This window comes from Balaenoptera physalus (genome assembly GCF_965194825.1).
Source record: "Balaenoptera physalus genome assembly, chromosome: 13".
Classification (NCBI taxonomy): domain Eukaryota; kingdom Metazoa; phylum Chordata; class Mammalia; order Artiodactyla; family Balaenopteridae; genus Balaenoptera; species Balaenoptera physalus.
The window spans coordinates 90,601,846-90,618,000 of record NC_138892.1 but is presented as its reverse complement, the minus strand read 5'-3'; the positions used below and the strand labels follow the sequence as shown (position 1 = coordinate 90,618,000).

Genomic DNA, 16,155 nt, shown 5'->3' with positions numbered 1-16,155 from the left:
CTCAATAATTGTATAGGATGGGCTGAAACTTCCAACGAGGCTTCTCTTACAAGAGTTGACTTAATAGACCAGGTGATGAGGACGGACGCAGGGCAAACAGAGAAAAAAGGAAGTCCCAATACAAAGACTCCAGAACCAGCGGATAAGGTGAGGGGGGGGGGATAAATTGGGAGACTGGGACTGACATATACACTCTACTATATGTAAAATAGATAACTAATAAGAACTTGCTCTATAGCACAGGGAACTCTACTCAATACTCTGTAATGGCCTATGTGGGAAAAGAATCTAAAAAAGAGTGGATATATGTATATGTATAACTGGTTCACTTTGCTGTACACCTGAAACTAACACAACATTGTAAATCAACTATAATCCAATAAAAATTTAAAACAAAAAGACTCCAGAAACCGTGAACCAAACATAGGGATTAGAAATAGTTACTCATTTGAGTTCTAAATTTTATACATTCAAAATTACCTCTGTTTGTTGAAAGGACTTCCAAAGGTAATATTTTCTTCCACTGTAGCATTTAATAGCCAAGGCTTTTGAGCTGCGTAAGCCACAGAATACCTGTTCCTACTAGAAAATGGAAAAGAAAAACAAAACACAGCAAGGGTGCTGTGCTGAATCTGTATTTTAGTATAACAAAGAAAAATGAAAGTTGATAAAATATCTCAAAGACAGAAATGGGGAACTTCTAAAAGAGAACATTTTAACAACCATCAACCTTATTAATTAATGGTTAAATATTCCACTAAATTAAAGGGATGAGAACTTAATTAAAACAACACACAAGGTGCAAATTTTATTTTGCTATGCTAAAGAAGTATTTTATGATATGAACTATTAATTAAAATGTTATTTTTTAAAATGACTATAATTTTAAAAATAATTTGAAGATAAATAGCAATTAACTCTCTAATAGCCACGGATATTTTACTTTATATTAAAAGCATTTTACATAACTCTGAATTTTATATGAATATCTTTAAAAAGATGTGAATTAATACTGTAATTATAGTATGTGTTTGTGGCTTAATTGAATGAACATATTTTAAAGTAATAGATAATATTAATAGATAATATAAATATTTCAAAACAAAGAGTGATCTTGAGGAGTCCATTTCAATAATGAAACTACACATTTAAAAACCACATATTTCAATACATATTGAAATAGTTTATTTTTAAAAAATGATAGCCTCCTCCCTGTCCCCCATTTTTTTGGCTTGCAAATTCTACCAGATGTCTATACATCAGATTTTAATTTGCAATAATTAGGAAAATGCATGTGAGCTGAAGATACAGAAGATGATGAGATTGGGGTAGGGAAGGGGTCAGCTTAAAATTCACACTTCCACAGTTAGTTTATGGTCTGTAAGTACTAATTAAGGAATTAAGGTTAAAAGAGAATAAAGTTAAGAAAAAAAGTACTTAGAAATGATCAGTGATCATCCTGAAACATTATGTCTTAGGAGTTTAGAAGGCATGATAATATACAGTATGCTAGTAGTCTCTTAGAAAACCATCTGTGTGGTAAAACAGTGGTTCCCAACCTCTGGCATGTCTGTTTCCCTCTCCCCACCCCAGGTCCTTTAAGGTTTTTGTTTTTTGTTTTTTGTTTTTAATGGACGAAGCACTTGGCTCTCCAGCTCCAGCTTAGAAGCAGATCCCATCACAGTTTAATTCATAAACAATATACATATTAATTCTTATGCAATTTTATTTTATGAAATCCCAAATCCAATTTGCTAAGAACATTTGAGTTTCAGCCAAAGTTGAGACCCATGTGACTCATGGAGAAGATAACAGTTGACACAATGGGCCATTTTGTTTGGCAAATTAATTCTTTTAGCAGCCTCCAAATGTTGGGAACTACTGCTACTGGAAATATTGCTAGCGCATTTTAATAAATGACTTTGTACATTATCAGAATGAATAAAATGACTAGGAGTAAGAGATGGAGTTATCAGGTAAAGTCTGAGGAAGGAAGTTACTCTTATTAAACGCAGATTAAAATAGAAATAATACCTTCTGGTTGCTTCAAAAGAAGGTTCAGATTCATTTACACTGCAAGTGTGGCAAACAATGTTCATTAATTATGAAATATAAATATAGAATGAATGAGTGTACATATCAGGTAAAAGATAAACATTGAACATATAAAATAGCTACATTTCCCAAATAGTTTTTGATATTAGTCCCAAAGGCAAACCAGATAAATGATCGTCTTCTTTTACATCTTCATCAGTGAGGAAATAATTACTTAGTAAGCTTCCAAAAGAAGGACAGCACTGTTCTCCTTCATATATAATTTGGGTTCATACAATGGACATGTTCTAGCCCCAACTCTGCTCCAACTACCTGTGTAGATTTAGGTAAACTTTGCAGAACAGTTTCTTAGTTTATACAAGAATTTGATGTTTCCAAGTGCTCCCTACCTTTAATATTTGAATTTAATCTATCTAAATTCCTAATTAGTTACCCTAAGGCATAACAAGAAATACTTTTTGCTCTCTAAACTTGAAGGGTTTAGACACAGCCTGGCCCTTAAGGAACTGGTAAGAAAGACGGACATGCACAATGCATGGTCACACTGCAACATTTGGGTATAATTAATTACTGATTGATATTATTTACGTAAAACAAGGTGTTTGGCTAATTAAATTTAGTTATATCTATTTCATTGGGGAAAAAACACCCGAGGACCTATTTTTTTATTATTCTAAATTTTAATATTTTAGTTGAACTCCATCATTCTGAATTCAAAAACCACACACATAATTAAAGTCTACAAGAACTCCAAGAACAGATCCTATTTCACTTTGGAAAGCATCATATGCTTTTGTGGAGAAAATGTACCTAAGTACATTACTTGGTGATGTTTGGCTTAGTGTTTCTAATGATAAGATTTTCACAACTGCACATTTCTGATGACATCATGGGGTGGTTAATAGAGGTATGGAAAAACAATCTCAGACTAAACCTTCCCTCTCAATAATGATTATTCTCTGATTTAAGTTGCTCATAAAAATAATGAAATGCACAATTTCCCAAGTGATATTTTCCACACAATATTCTTTAGATGCCAAAAAATTTGGATTTTATTTTATTTTTTTTAGTGGTAAAAAAACCAATAAATGAACTCAATGGTTTTATTTAATCTGAGGAAGAGAGAAAACAGATGAGGAAGAGCAGGTGTATGGCAGAAATTAATGAATTAATTTTCCTATCGGCCATCCAGGTGGAAATGCCCATCAGACACTTGAAAATGTCAGCCCAAACTGGAGATATGAATTTGGAAGTCACCAATTTTTTTCAATTACTATTGATTAACTCCAACTATATGTATTTAATATCAATTGAAAAATATTTATTGATCACCCCCTAGTGCCAAAATACTAGAGATACAGTAAACAAAGAAAAGTCATTCCTTCTTTCATGTTGCTTTCTGTTTGGTGGGAATGTGACAAGGGAATAAACACCATGACAGGTGAAGGAAAAGGTGATATTAGAGCACAGATGAAGGACACCCAATCCACCTTTGGCAAACCAGGGTAAATAGAGGAGTTGATGCCAGAGGGATAAGAGTGGGCTAGATGGAGAAAAGGTGAAGAATATTTCAGACCAAATAAAATACATATTGGATGACCTTAAAGTATCCTGGTCATACAAGGAGCTGATATAAATTTACCATTTCTAAAAAAAAAAAAATTTACCATTTCTGAAATGTGGGTGTCAATGGTGAGAGAAGAAAAGTATGAATTTTAAAAACAAGTGGTGAACAGCCATAGTGAAGGAGCTCATAAACCGTTCTACAGAGTTTGAACTTTTCACAGAGCCACAGAAAACACTAAAAGGATTTAAACAAGAAAGAGATAACAGGTTCAGTTTAGAAATATCACTCTGGTTGCAGAAAGTAACAAATAAATTGGAGGGAGCAAGATGGGAGGTAATACAGGGAGCCTTGAAGGCTGTCAGATACTGGAGATGAGAAGGCAGTGCCCTGACTTTGGGTGATGGTGAATGAATGAAGAGAAGTGGACATGTTCAAAGATACCTAGGATTGTGTGATTGACAAGATGGGAAGGGATGGAAGGGAGGAAGGAGTGACAGACAGGGGACACAGATGAGGAAATGCATATGGTGGGGGAAGATATAAATTCAGAATCAGACACATTCAGTTTGAGATACCTAAGGGATGTCAGAATGACCATGGCCAGAAAGCAGAATTTGAAGCTCAGGAGACAGATCTGGTAAACAAATGAAGCCTTTGGGATGATTTTCCCTCATAATATATGCCTTAGATCCCAAGGACTTTGGATTCCTTCCTTTGCTAGTGAAAAGCCAATAAATGACTTCAACAATGCTAGCTTATCACAACGAAGTGAACAAAGGAGCAGGAGCAGATAGAGGAAACTAAAATCATGGGAAGCTGTGTGATTGCCCAGCAAGTATATATAGAGGCAGAAAAGAAGGGGACAAAGATGGAATCTTGACAAACATCACTATTTAACAAATGGCCAAGGAAGAGACATCTGCAGAAGGGATTGAGAGGAGCAGGCAAAAGTTCTAAGAGGAAAACTTGACTGTGAGTTTCACTGGAAACTAAGCAAGGAAACCTTTTGAAGAAGAAAGGTATGGGCAACAACGTCAAGTGGGCAGGAGGTCAAAGGGCGAAGGGGAGGGTGGGACGAACTGGGAGATTAGGAATGACACGCATACACTACCGTGCATAAAACAGAGAGCTAGTGGGAAATTGGTGCTCTGTGACGACCTAGGTGGGTGGGATGGGGGGGGGGCTGGGAGGGAGGTCCAAGAGGGAGGGGATATAGGTGTACATGTAGCTGATTCACTTTGTTGTACAGCAGAAACTAACACAACCTTGTAAAGCAATTATACTCCAATAAAAAATAAATAAATTAAAAAAAAGTGCACAGTGAATTTAATAACTAGGATGGCACTGATGGACTGGATAAGAATAGTTTCAGTGGAGTGGCAGAGGTAGACATGAGACTGCCGTAGACTGAGGTGAGAGGAGAATAAAAGGAACTGGAGGGAAAGAGGAAAGACCTTTATTAATTTATTTAAAATATTTATTTATTTTGGCTGCACCAGGTCTTAGTTGGGGCATGCAGATTCTTAGTTGCGGCATGCGTGTGGGATCTAGTTCCCCAACCAGGGATCGAACCCGGGCCCCCTGCATTGGGAGCACGGAGTCTTACCCACTGGACCACCAGGGAAGTCCCAGGAAAGGCCTTTTTATCTACAAAAAGAAGGTGAGAGAGTGGTAGTTGAAAGGGGCTGTGGGCTGAGATTAGAAAGGTAATAGGGATGGAGATGGAAAGAGAGAGAGAGAGAAAGAGAGAGAGAGAGAGAGAGAGGGAGAGGAGAGTCCTGTGTGTCTACAAAGAGAAATGGAAAGAGCCCAGGTCTGGGTTAGATGTGAAGTAGATGAAAAGCAAAAGACAACATGCTTGGCTTGAGGGTGTCTCAGTCTAGGAAGGAGATCAGCCCACATTACTTATTTGAACAAAGTGCAGAGGGACCAGAAGAGAAGGTACATTTCAGTCCATCTGGGAAAATTAGAGAAGATTTTGTCAAAGATACAACATCAGAGTTGACACCAGAAAAAAGAGTGAGGCCACCAACCTGGGAGAGGGCATTACAGAGGAGGTATGTGTATTTGAAAACTACCTGCAGTCCAGTGTTACTGGAACACAATGGAAAGCGTGGGTGGAATGGCAGGATATGAATTTAAGAAGTTAGATAGGGACCACATCGGGAAAGGCCCTTTTATGCAAAGGTGTCTAGAATATTTCTTCTATGCTTTGGCCAGTCAAGAAAAGAATTATAAGCAAGAAGAAAGTAATTAGATTTTCATGTCAAAAGGTAAATCTCACAACAGTGTAAAGAAAGGTGAGGGAGTGAGTAGTTCACAGTGAGTAGTTCACAAATGCGATTAAGTACCTGAAGCAGGAAAATTGAAATAGATACAAAAATGGAAGAACAGACATAAGAAAAGTGATTGGTTGGATTTTGCAGGTGATAGAGAAAGAAGAATCTAGGTTGAATCCTTGAGCTCTGACTTGGGCTCCTACCAATTGATTTCAGGGGGTGAGAACACAACCCTTCGAGGATACAGGCAGAGAAGGAGGTTTTGGAAACATGAGCTCAGTTTGGATGTGTTCAATTTGCAGCTTGTATAAGACTTTTTGGAGGAGCTATTAGGTTTTCAGAAGAAGGTTCTTGGCCAGAAATGTACACTGGTGTGTCATTAGTACTTAGAAAACTGAAGTCAAAGATATAAATAAAGGAAGGGGATCCTACAGTAGACTGTATATTCTTCCACTTGCATTGCAGCTCCTTACTGTTTAACTCATTAATTTTGGCTTATTCTTAAAATGTAAGTTCAAGGATCATTCATGTATGCCTCCCCCCCTAAAAAAACCTTGATGATCCCACAAACTCAACTCAGGTCACCTATGATTTGTTCTTATAAAACCCTGTACGTTTTCTTCCTGATATTTAAAAAATTTAACCAAATAATTATGAAAATACTTTCTTACTTCCTCGTGGCCTTTCCTGCTGAACACTACGCTTCATGAGAATAGGGGGATGGTTTCCCTTGTTCAGTTATTTACCCCCAACAATGAATACAATGATATGCATGTTACAGGTGTCCAATACACATTTTAAACAAATGAATAAGTAAAAGTATCATGGAAACCAAGAAAGGAGTTGGTTTCAAGGAGTCATCCGTGGTGAACAGTTTAAAAGCTATGGAGAAGTTAAGCACGATTGAGAACAAATTATGACAATTGAGCATTTAGGCAGTCATGACGAGAACTCTTCAGCCAGACTGCATTGTGCTGAGAGGAAGGAGAACAAGGAGGTTAAGTGTGGGTAGATTCTTCTTTTAAAAGGAGAAATGCTCCCGTTGTTTATGAGATAGGAAAGACCTTTTTTTAAAATGGAGGATCATGGGAATTCCCTGGTGGTCCAGTAGTTAAGACTTCACCTTCCAATGCAGTGGGTGAGGGTTCGATCCCTGGTCGGGGAGCTAAGATCCCACACGCCTTGTGGCCAAAACACCAAAACATAAAACAGAAGCAATACTGTAACAAATTCAATAAAGACTTTAAAAATGGTCCACATCAAAAAAATCTTTAAAAATAAAATAAAATAAAATAGAGGATCATGAAATGAGGAGGGCAAGAAATTAAAGACTTCTATCAGAAAGAAGGGTTCATTCATGTAGTAATGTCATGCAAAAGGCAAAACAGCGTATGGAGGATCTTCACTTCTGAAGTCCTCCCCTTATAGGATTTAGATATATTTTCCTTTAAGAGTGAAAGTTAAATCACATATACTAGTTTCAGAGGAAGAAAGAAAAGGTAGATATAGATCCATTTGTAGGTAGTCATTTCCCATGAACAAATTAAAAAATTATTCTCTTTCATTTTCCATGAGTAATGTAGCCCTTAACTTCTAGAGACCACCTCTCCAAACTTTTCACTTAACGATATGTTTAATCAAATTCAATTGAGGAAGGTTATTTTCTTCTCTTCCTAAATAAATAAATAAATAGTTAGCTCCGAATTCCAACATCAGATCTTATCCGATTACATGAAAATCACCAGTTCCATGTCTATAGACTCATCGTCCACCATTCGATGTGACAGTGAACAGTGATGAAGTCAAGCGAGAAAGCGAGGAGGTCAAATGGAAAATCCCTTTCTGGAAAATAGCATCCAATTTCACTTCCACATGCAGGATTTTGTGTGTATTTTCCTTCAAGAGTAAAAGTTAAACTTGGTATTCTAGCAACTTCCAAGTTCATGGTTGGTACCTTATGGAATGGGAAAGAGTGACTTTTGCAAGCTTAAATCAGGAACAATATTTGGAAGAAGGGGAGCTAGATGTGGGCGAAAATATGCTATATCATGTCTGATCCAGGAAAGCTGACTCATGTTATCACCCCTTCATGCCAGGCAACATCACATGAAAAGGAGTAACTCCTCAATTCGCCAGTCCTAGAGTAACTCAGCCACTGTTATAAAGCCAATTAGCAAATTAGCACCAAGACATTAGCAAATAGAACATCATGACAGATGGGGTCAGACAGGATGGCTGATGGCATGGGCAAGGTGGAAGAAAAAGAAAGGGAAACCAAAGATAAATGATGGCTATGTCTCACATGATTACCACAATTATTACACATTCTGGACTCCCTCATTAGAACCGTCCATCAGGTGAAGAGTTTCATTTAGTCTTAGTTCCTAAGATGTCAGTAGGAATTATTATTTATCATGACAACTAGGAAAGGACAACTTCAGTCAGGCAGAACGTTTGCTTTTCAACAAATACAGAGCACACCCAGATGCAGGGGCAAGAACCCTGGCATTCTGATAAGTTTGGAGAATTTTTCAGTCCCTCCCTCATCTCTCTCTCCTTTCTCTTCTGGGGCTACTGCATGTCAGACTAGGTCAAAGGTAGCAATTGCCAAGGAGGCATCTATGTATAAATGTCTTTGTGTACCAAGTTCTACCCATGTAGGTCTATCCTGGATGAGCAACAGTGCCTTCTCTCCCGCCCAAAGTAAATATTTCTTGCTGCAACAGGACAGAGTACTTTATAGGACTTTGATCCTGCCATCTATGAGGAACATTTAAAAATAAAATTCACGCAACCAGAGATATGTGCAATGATGAAAGAATAACAGCAAGGCACTTGGTGCTTTACCATAACATTTAGTTTATTGTTTTGCTTTATTTTGTTTTGAGCTTTAAAAATTCGGCAAACAATTCAGTCTGCTGCGGTAAAGTAGTTCCCATTTACACACCATCTACCTATCAATATTGATAATTTCTAAATTAGCTTTATTCTAATAACATTTATATGCCTATCCTTATTGGACTAGGCACAAGTTTTTTGTTTTTTGTTTTTCCCAGGATGAAAAGTCATTGCAAATAATTCTTTTAAAAAGGTCAGTATTCTCTGAACATTCCTGATTTGAAAATACGTTTTATCAGATATTAAGGATACCATGGAAAAAAATTAAGTAGTTCTCATAAATAAAGAAAAATAAAACTTGTGTTAGCTTATCTAATCTCTTAGGGGGTTAGTTTTTAATTTGTGTGTGTGTCAGACAAACCCAAATATTTTTTGAAGAAAATTTCAGTCCTTTCTGCCATGAAGAGATGGGATTATTGTCTATTAAGGCAAGTATTCATAAAGAGATGATTTTTAAATTATAGTGATTCTATAAATACTTAGAATTTTCTTAAATCCTTTCTCACATCTTCATTCTATTGGCTCTGACTTTAAGATATAACCTTTTCTTAGCTTTTTTAAAATTAGGATCCATGGGAGATATTTCTTTCTTATTTCTTTAAAAAAAAACCTTAAACTTTATTAAGTATAGGTGTGTTTTTTATCTCTTGTTTCCCTCTTTGACTAGCTTTCATGAAGCTCAGAGTGGAATTTGGGACCCATGTGTTATAAACATGCAAGACTCCAATGCATGCATTTCTACCCTATTAATTGCTCAGATTATTATCTAAACCTTATTTTCCTTCTTGATATCTTTATTTTTCAAGCTTTATTATAGTATGTTATATAAAATAATTCACAACTTTTATGAAATGAGATAGGATATAAATTTTCTTAAGATATATATATATATGTATCTTGCTTAGAAACTCAATAAATAAGTAGACTGTGTAAAATACTTTCCTAATTCCCATATCATTTATTTATCCACTAACAAAATGATAATGATTATTAGTGATAATATTGGGAGTCAGTTTGGCCCAAGTGGAGCTAATCTTAAGTAATACTAGAGAAGACTAGATTTTAAGAACATTCTAGAGATATGAAAATAAAATCTCATGCTTTTTCTGTCACAATCTCTCATTCTTTCTCTCTGTTTTAATGCTAGTGAAACAAGGTAAAAACAAAAGCCAAATAACTTCATTATGGCCGTACATGTCATACAATATAATTTAATCCAGTAAAACCTGCTTCTCAAAACCTGCATCCATCCAAGATGGCAGGTGACGGTGGCAGGGTACACACCACCTAGCATCTGACCTTAGGGGTCAACAGGGACCCGTCATGAAGCAAACTGCAGGGAGCAGTTATTACCAAGCTCTCTACTGGATAAGCACTAAACAGTTTCATGTCTACTACTCCAACAGGAATAAACTGTACCCTCAACATTTCTCAGCCTCCTTCTTTCACCAAGGATACCAAAAATAGGATTTTTAGTTCTGCTGTTTCCAGCTCAAATTTCACATCCAAGCATCTCCATCTCTTAATTGGAGTTTAAAATACAGTCTATTCTAAAAATGCCTGTAAATAGTTTTTACTCATTCTTAAGAGATGCCTGTGTATGTAAACAGTAGATTAAGCCACAATGGAACTTACAATGATAAGAACTAAATGATATTAAAGGACATGTGTAGGTCTAGGGCAAGGTTTCCTCAGCACAACTGACATTTGGAGCCAGATAATTTTTGTTGTGGGGAGGCGGTCCTGTGTGTTTTAGGATGTCTAGTAGCATTTCTGGCCTCCACTAACTAGATCAGTAGCAGCCCAATTCCCCTAGTACGACAACCAAAAATGTCTCCAGACATTGCCCAATGTCCACTAGGGACAAAATCACACCTGGTTGGGAACCACTGGTCTACAATCCAATATCTTAGATAAACTGTAAACAATTTCTCCATAAACTGCTAATGGGGGAGGGGGGGTCTACCAGGTAGATCAAACTAAAGAAATATGATTCATTCTTTATTACACAATTATATAATATTATGGTTCTGAGTCACTTTATTACTACAATGTGCTCTGAAGAACCCAAAACAACCATTCAAATATACAGAAGAAGCACCATGTCTTTGGGTTTGCACAACATGCTAGTCTGACCCAGTCATGTCCCTAACTAGACACTTCTAGTGTCTAGTTTAAGTTGGATGTGAAGAGAAAAGGATTATTTCTCAGCCCCTTATGAAGAGCTTGGAAAAGATTATTCGATATTTCTTCTCTGAACGTTGGACCACTAAAGCTCTGTGTGCACATATGCTTTATAAATAATGCAAGTTTTCCATAACTTCTTTGATTATGGGATGAATTTTTAAGTTGTGTTTCTTTGAGTGTTACCCATATAACTTTCAAAATCTATCTTTACAATCCCAATCTTACTTAAAAGCCACATACAAGTTTCTCTCTGATAAACCTCTGTAATAAATTGTTTTATAATTTTTAATTTACAACATTTAAAGTTTCCACTAATTTGATTTTTTTTAAAGCTATGCTTATTTCTGAGGGGTCCTCAGACTCCTAACATGGAAATCTATTGCTCTAATTTCTTCCCTTGAGAGATCATCAGATGTATGACAGAGCAACAGAAACCAATTAAAAATACACATACTTGCTCCAGTGAACTTTTCCTTCCAGTGTCTGCATCTCACCAAGGATGGCAAGGAGAAGAGAAGACTTCCCACATCCCACCTGACCCACAATCATGGTTAACTGACCTATAGAAAAGAAACAAAGGATAATAACAGGATGAGATGGAATTCACTTAGTAAAATAAAATCAAAACACATTTAGAAAAGGCTGATGTTTCACAATCAATGGGCCAGTTTTGGTCTCCAGCAATAAAGCATTCTAAACAGCTCCCTTCCCTGATACATAAGTTTTTTGGAAAATAGAAGAAAAATTAAAATCTATAGATCTTGATGTATTATTTTTAAAACTATGAGAATAACTGACACTAGTAAAGAAAACAGTGAAATACTTGCCTAAATCATCTAGATTAGTGTTACCTTTATTGTTCAATTCATTCAGGAGAAAAAGGCAATTTTGACTAAAATAGATAATTGGGCTTAAAATGATTTGGGGGCTGTTCTTAAAATACTTTGATTTGCATGTATAATAGAAAAATCCCAACTACTGACCATGAGGTCAAGTCAAAAAAATAATTCTATTCAATTATCTAGACATTTTAAATAAAAATATTGGGTATTTATGTCTTAAATATCTTGAAAACTTCATCAGGTTTCCTCAGGGATAGAAAACTACTTTCTCATACATCCTTTCTTTAAATTCTTCCTTCAAAAAACTGAGAAATGAACTACTCCATTATTTAAATGCCACAAATCAGCAAATAAACTGAAAGCAATTCATTTGGATGATAAATAACTTGTCCAAAGGTCCACACTCTGCGGTGTAAGGCAGGTCTTATAATTCCCAGTCACCTCACAGTGATACAGGGGTTCATGAGCTTCATGGTACAAATAAATATTAGTAATGTTTGTCTTGAAAAAGTCTTTCTCTCCTTTTGTTAGGCTCGGTTATGTCGGAAAACCATGGTCATGATAGTTAACAATTACAAACCCGAGTAACAAATGATTCTTACCTGTTGGAATTCGAATATTTATATTAGATAAGGTAGCTAAACCACTGCCCCATGAAAAGTACCCATTTGTGACCTAGAAAATAAGAATACAGAAATTAAATTATAAAATTATGTAAATATGTGGTGTTAGAGAATTATTCCAATTAAATAGATTTCTTTATAAAGCACTGTAAGACTTTCAAAACAGTAGGACACACAGTGCTGAAATTCTAATTTAGAGTTATGCTTAGAGGTATAAATGAAACACAAAAAGAATGGACGTGAGAGGAGGGTCTTTGAATTAATGATATTATGAAGAATGCTAAAAATTGCAACAATTTTCCCTGAAAATTTGGGATCATTTATATGTGAACATTCTTAAAAATCAATCACCCAAATATCTGCCAATGTAACTGCTACACTGATTATTTTCTCACTGCTGCAATTCCCAGAATCCTGTGATGCAAAGTAAAGAACAGAAATAACTACAAATTATTCCAACAAAATGACTCCACTAGCTAAGAAGGAAGGTTTTGTAATGAATAAGTTTCCTGAACTATGTGGATTTATCACTCTTCATTGATCTTAAAAGAAAAAGTAAAGGGGAGGAAGAAACAGCACAGAAATGAGGCAACATTGCTTGGTGGTATAAACCTCAACAACCAGCAAACAAACAAACAAAAAGACCTTAGAGTCATCCAAAGCAATCTATTGTTTTAATATGTGTCAAGAAAACTTGATAGTTTTAACAGTTACAAAAATGGGAAACGAAAGAGGTATAACAGAACCCAAGGGTTGGAAGGGTGAACAGAGACAGATGAGGGGAGAGAAAGTGCCTGAAAAATTAGAGGAAACTAAAGTAAGGCTACACTTTGCTCATAAATTAATATTTTGTATCCAAACCCCAAGTGATGAAATTTCTAAGCACATTTTTGTTCAGGAATTTTGCAGAATAGATTGGTAATATCTAAATTATAACTAAAAATATCCTTAAAAAGCTCTTAAAATGAACAACTAGAGTGCAAAAGTTACCTGAAAAGGCTAGATTATGTTTTTCCATGTAAGTTTTCTCTAGCTTGGCATTTAATAATATCCATCACATAGATATGCATGAAATTAGTCCTGGAAGGAGGGTGGCCTGGAAGGGCTCAATAACTGATCACTTTACAAATACCTGCTGAGCACCCAGTCTATGTGAAGTCCTGTGTTAGGACTGATGTGGGCTACAAAGAAGGTATAATGCATCCTCCCTGCTTCCCTGCTCAATTGAGCTTACAGTCAATTGAGTAGTAAACCAAGGCAAGAGAGTATGGGCTAAGTAACAAATAGAGGGGCAGACAGACGAAAGTGCAACAGCAGTTCATAAGGAAACTCATTTACGTCTGAGATGAGTCAAAAAAAAGAAAATATTTTGAAAAAGGAGGGTCTTTTAGCTAGTTTTGGAAAATATGCTGAATTTCAGCAAAGGTATTTCTGAGTAAAGAACTACAGTGAGAACAGGTTCAGGATCCGAAAACCATGAAACATGTTATGAGAAATAATGAATAAAGCTGGCTGGGGCAGAAGTTTAAGATACAGTGGCTAAGTGACAAAGGATGCTCAAAGAAAATCTACAGTCTTCAAGGCTGAGAATCCCTCTTTCTCGGAGAAAGTGGAGAGCAGGCTAAACGAGGTGCACATACAGATGGGCTGGGGAGAGGGTCAGCATGGAACTGAGAGGTCCTCCATAACAACCTTTACGTTTTCAATGAATTGAGAGGGAAGGTTATCTGTAGAAACAGGAGGTGGCCAAAGGAGAGAGAGAACGAGGTGGGAGGAGATTAGTGACAGATGAAGAGCTACTGTAGGTGATGGAGAATCATGCTGAAGGGAGGCATGGGAAAGGATTGCCAAGGACCATGGAGAGTCAGCCGAGGGTGGAGGTAATGAAGCTCTGGCCATGCCAACTTGTACCATTAAGTCGTTTTCTCCACAGAACTTAGCACCCTGGGGACAGCAGCCCAGAAGGCATGGGGTTGAACGGCTACAGAAGGATGTGAAAGGGCTGGGAGAAAAGAAGGGGCTCAAGTTACCGCAGGTTGCAATGAGGTTAAAAGCCAATGGTGGTGTGATGAATTGGGAGATTGGGATTGACATATATACACTAATATGTATAAAATGGATAACTTAATAAGAACCTGCTGTATAAAAAAATAAATAAAAAATAATGCGGGGAAAAAAAAAGCCAATGCCAGTGAAGGTGAAGCCCTAAGGGAGCTGGAGGGTAGGGCTGTGTTGTCGGTGACCGGCTGGGATAACAGAGGCTAAGATCTCAGAGGGGCCGTGCGTCTAAGTGGTGGCCAAGTGTGAATGCAGGTGAGTTTGTGGAAATGGAGGGGTGGTCGATTAAGGGGCTTGGGGGCTGGGATACTAGATGGGCTGTGAACCTGGAAGTTTAAATCACATCCAGGTGTGGCACTTACTAAGGTAGAAAGCTGGACTCGGAAACAGACACCTAAATCTTCAGTGAAGGTGGGTGAGTGATTATGAGGTCCTCTGATCATAGACGTGAGAAAGGTACAACACACTATAGCTTCACAAGAGTGTGAGAGAGGAAAGATGTGGTTGGAAAGCAGCAGGGAAGAACCGGAAGAGTACAGTGTCACCTCCTGATTTGGTCCTACACAGAAGTATAAGAGGGAACAGAGCTCACTTGAGAGGGATGGAGGAGAGTCAAAGTGAATTCCTCCCGCTGTGATTTGCCCTTCCATTCCCTCCTCCCTTTTACAAAATCGTCTCACTTCTCCACCATAAGGGTTAAAATCCTGGCTTCCCAAACTAGCTGTTTGACCTTGGAAAATCAGCTAATATATAAATCTCTGCAAAGGTTCATAAAAGGATAGGTACAAAGATGGTTATCACAGCATGGTTTGTGATGGAGGAAGGATGGAGGCCAACCCAGCAGCCATCACTAGGGGACAAGTAAAAGGCAGGGATGTTACAGAATGCAGTGGTGCAGCTAGAAGGAGCAAACAATTTCAGGAAACTGAAAATATAAATGCTCATGACAATACTACATATTTCACAGGGATATGAGTGTGTTTAAGTGCATATATTGAGCATATTATTGCTGGCACCGTACTGTTGGGAGGATGAGGGGATATAGGCATAAGGATCAGGGATAAAGGGAAAGGATGAATTAAAATATAAAGGCAGGAACGAGACAATGCAAAAAGCCACCTACTGTATGATTCCATTCATATGAAATATCCAGCATAGGTAAATCCGTAGAGACAGAAAGCAGATTGGTGTTGGCAGGGGCAAGAGAAAGGGGGAAATGGGGAGTGACAGCTTAATGGGTACAGGGTTTCCTTTTGGGGTGATAAAAATATTTTGTGACTAGTAGATGGGATGGTTGTACAACTTTGGGAATCTAAATGCCACTGAATTGTTGACTTGAAAATGGTTAATTTTATGCTATGTGAATTTCACCTCAATTGAAATAATTTTTTGAAAATCTAAAGGCAGGGCCTTCCACACACCATTGTCCATTCTCTCCTGCCGAAAATAAATAAAAATGCTGAGTAAAATATAGTTTGTAAAACACCTCATTAAAGCAAGGAGTAAGGAAATGTCTAGTGAAAGTATAAGGAAAACTACAAAAAGATATATACACTCCGGAGCACCTAAGCTTCTTTCCTTCCAAAAGGGCCAAGAATAGCTAAGATATTTTAGAAGAAAAAAAATAAGGTGTAAGAACTTGTCCT

At 37.0% G+C, this 16,155-nt stretch overlaps 1 protein-coding gene across 11 annotated transcripts in view; it reads right to left on the bottom strand.

The window, feature by feature from the left end:
• ABCC9 (ATP binding cassette subfamily C member 9) overlaps nucleotides 1–16,155 on the bottom strand; it is a 143,393-nt gene that overhangs the window by 70,106 nt on the left and 57,132 nt on the right. For 7 of the 11 annotated variants that reach the window (XM_082419592.1, XM_082419590.1, XM_082419587.1 and 4 more), the window contains 4 exons: nucleotides 12,431–12,503; nucleotides 11,441–11,546; nucleotides 2,035–2,073; nucleotides 481–582 (listed from right to left, as the gene is read on the bottom strand). In XM_082419592.1, the coding sequence (XP_082275718.1) occupies nucleotides 481–582; nucleotides 2,035–2,073; nucleotides 11,441–11,546; nucleotides 12,431–12,503 (320 nt within the window). The remainder of the gene's footprint in view (nucleotides 1–480; nucleotides 583–2,034; nucleotides 2,074–11,440; nucleotides 11,547–12,430; nucleotides 12,504–16,155) is intronic. The other 4 variants (XM_082419596.1, XM_082419595.1, XM_082419589.1 and 1 more) reach the window with 2 other exon arrangements.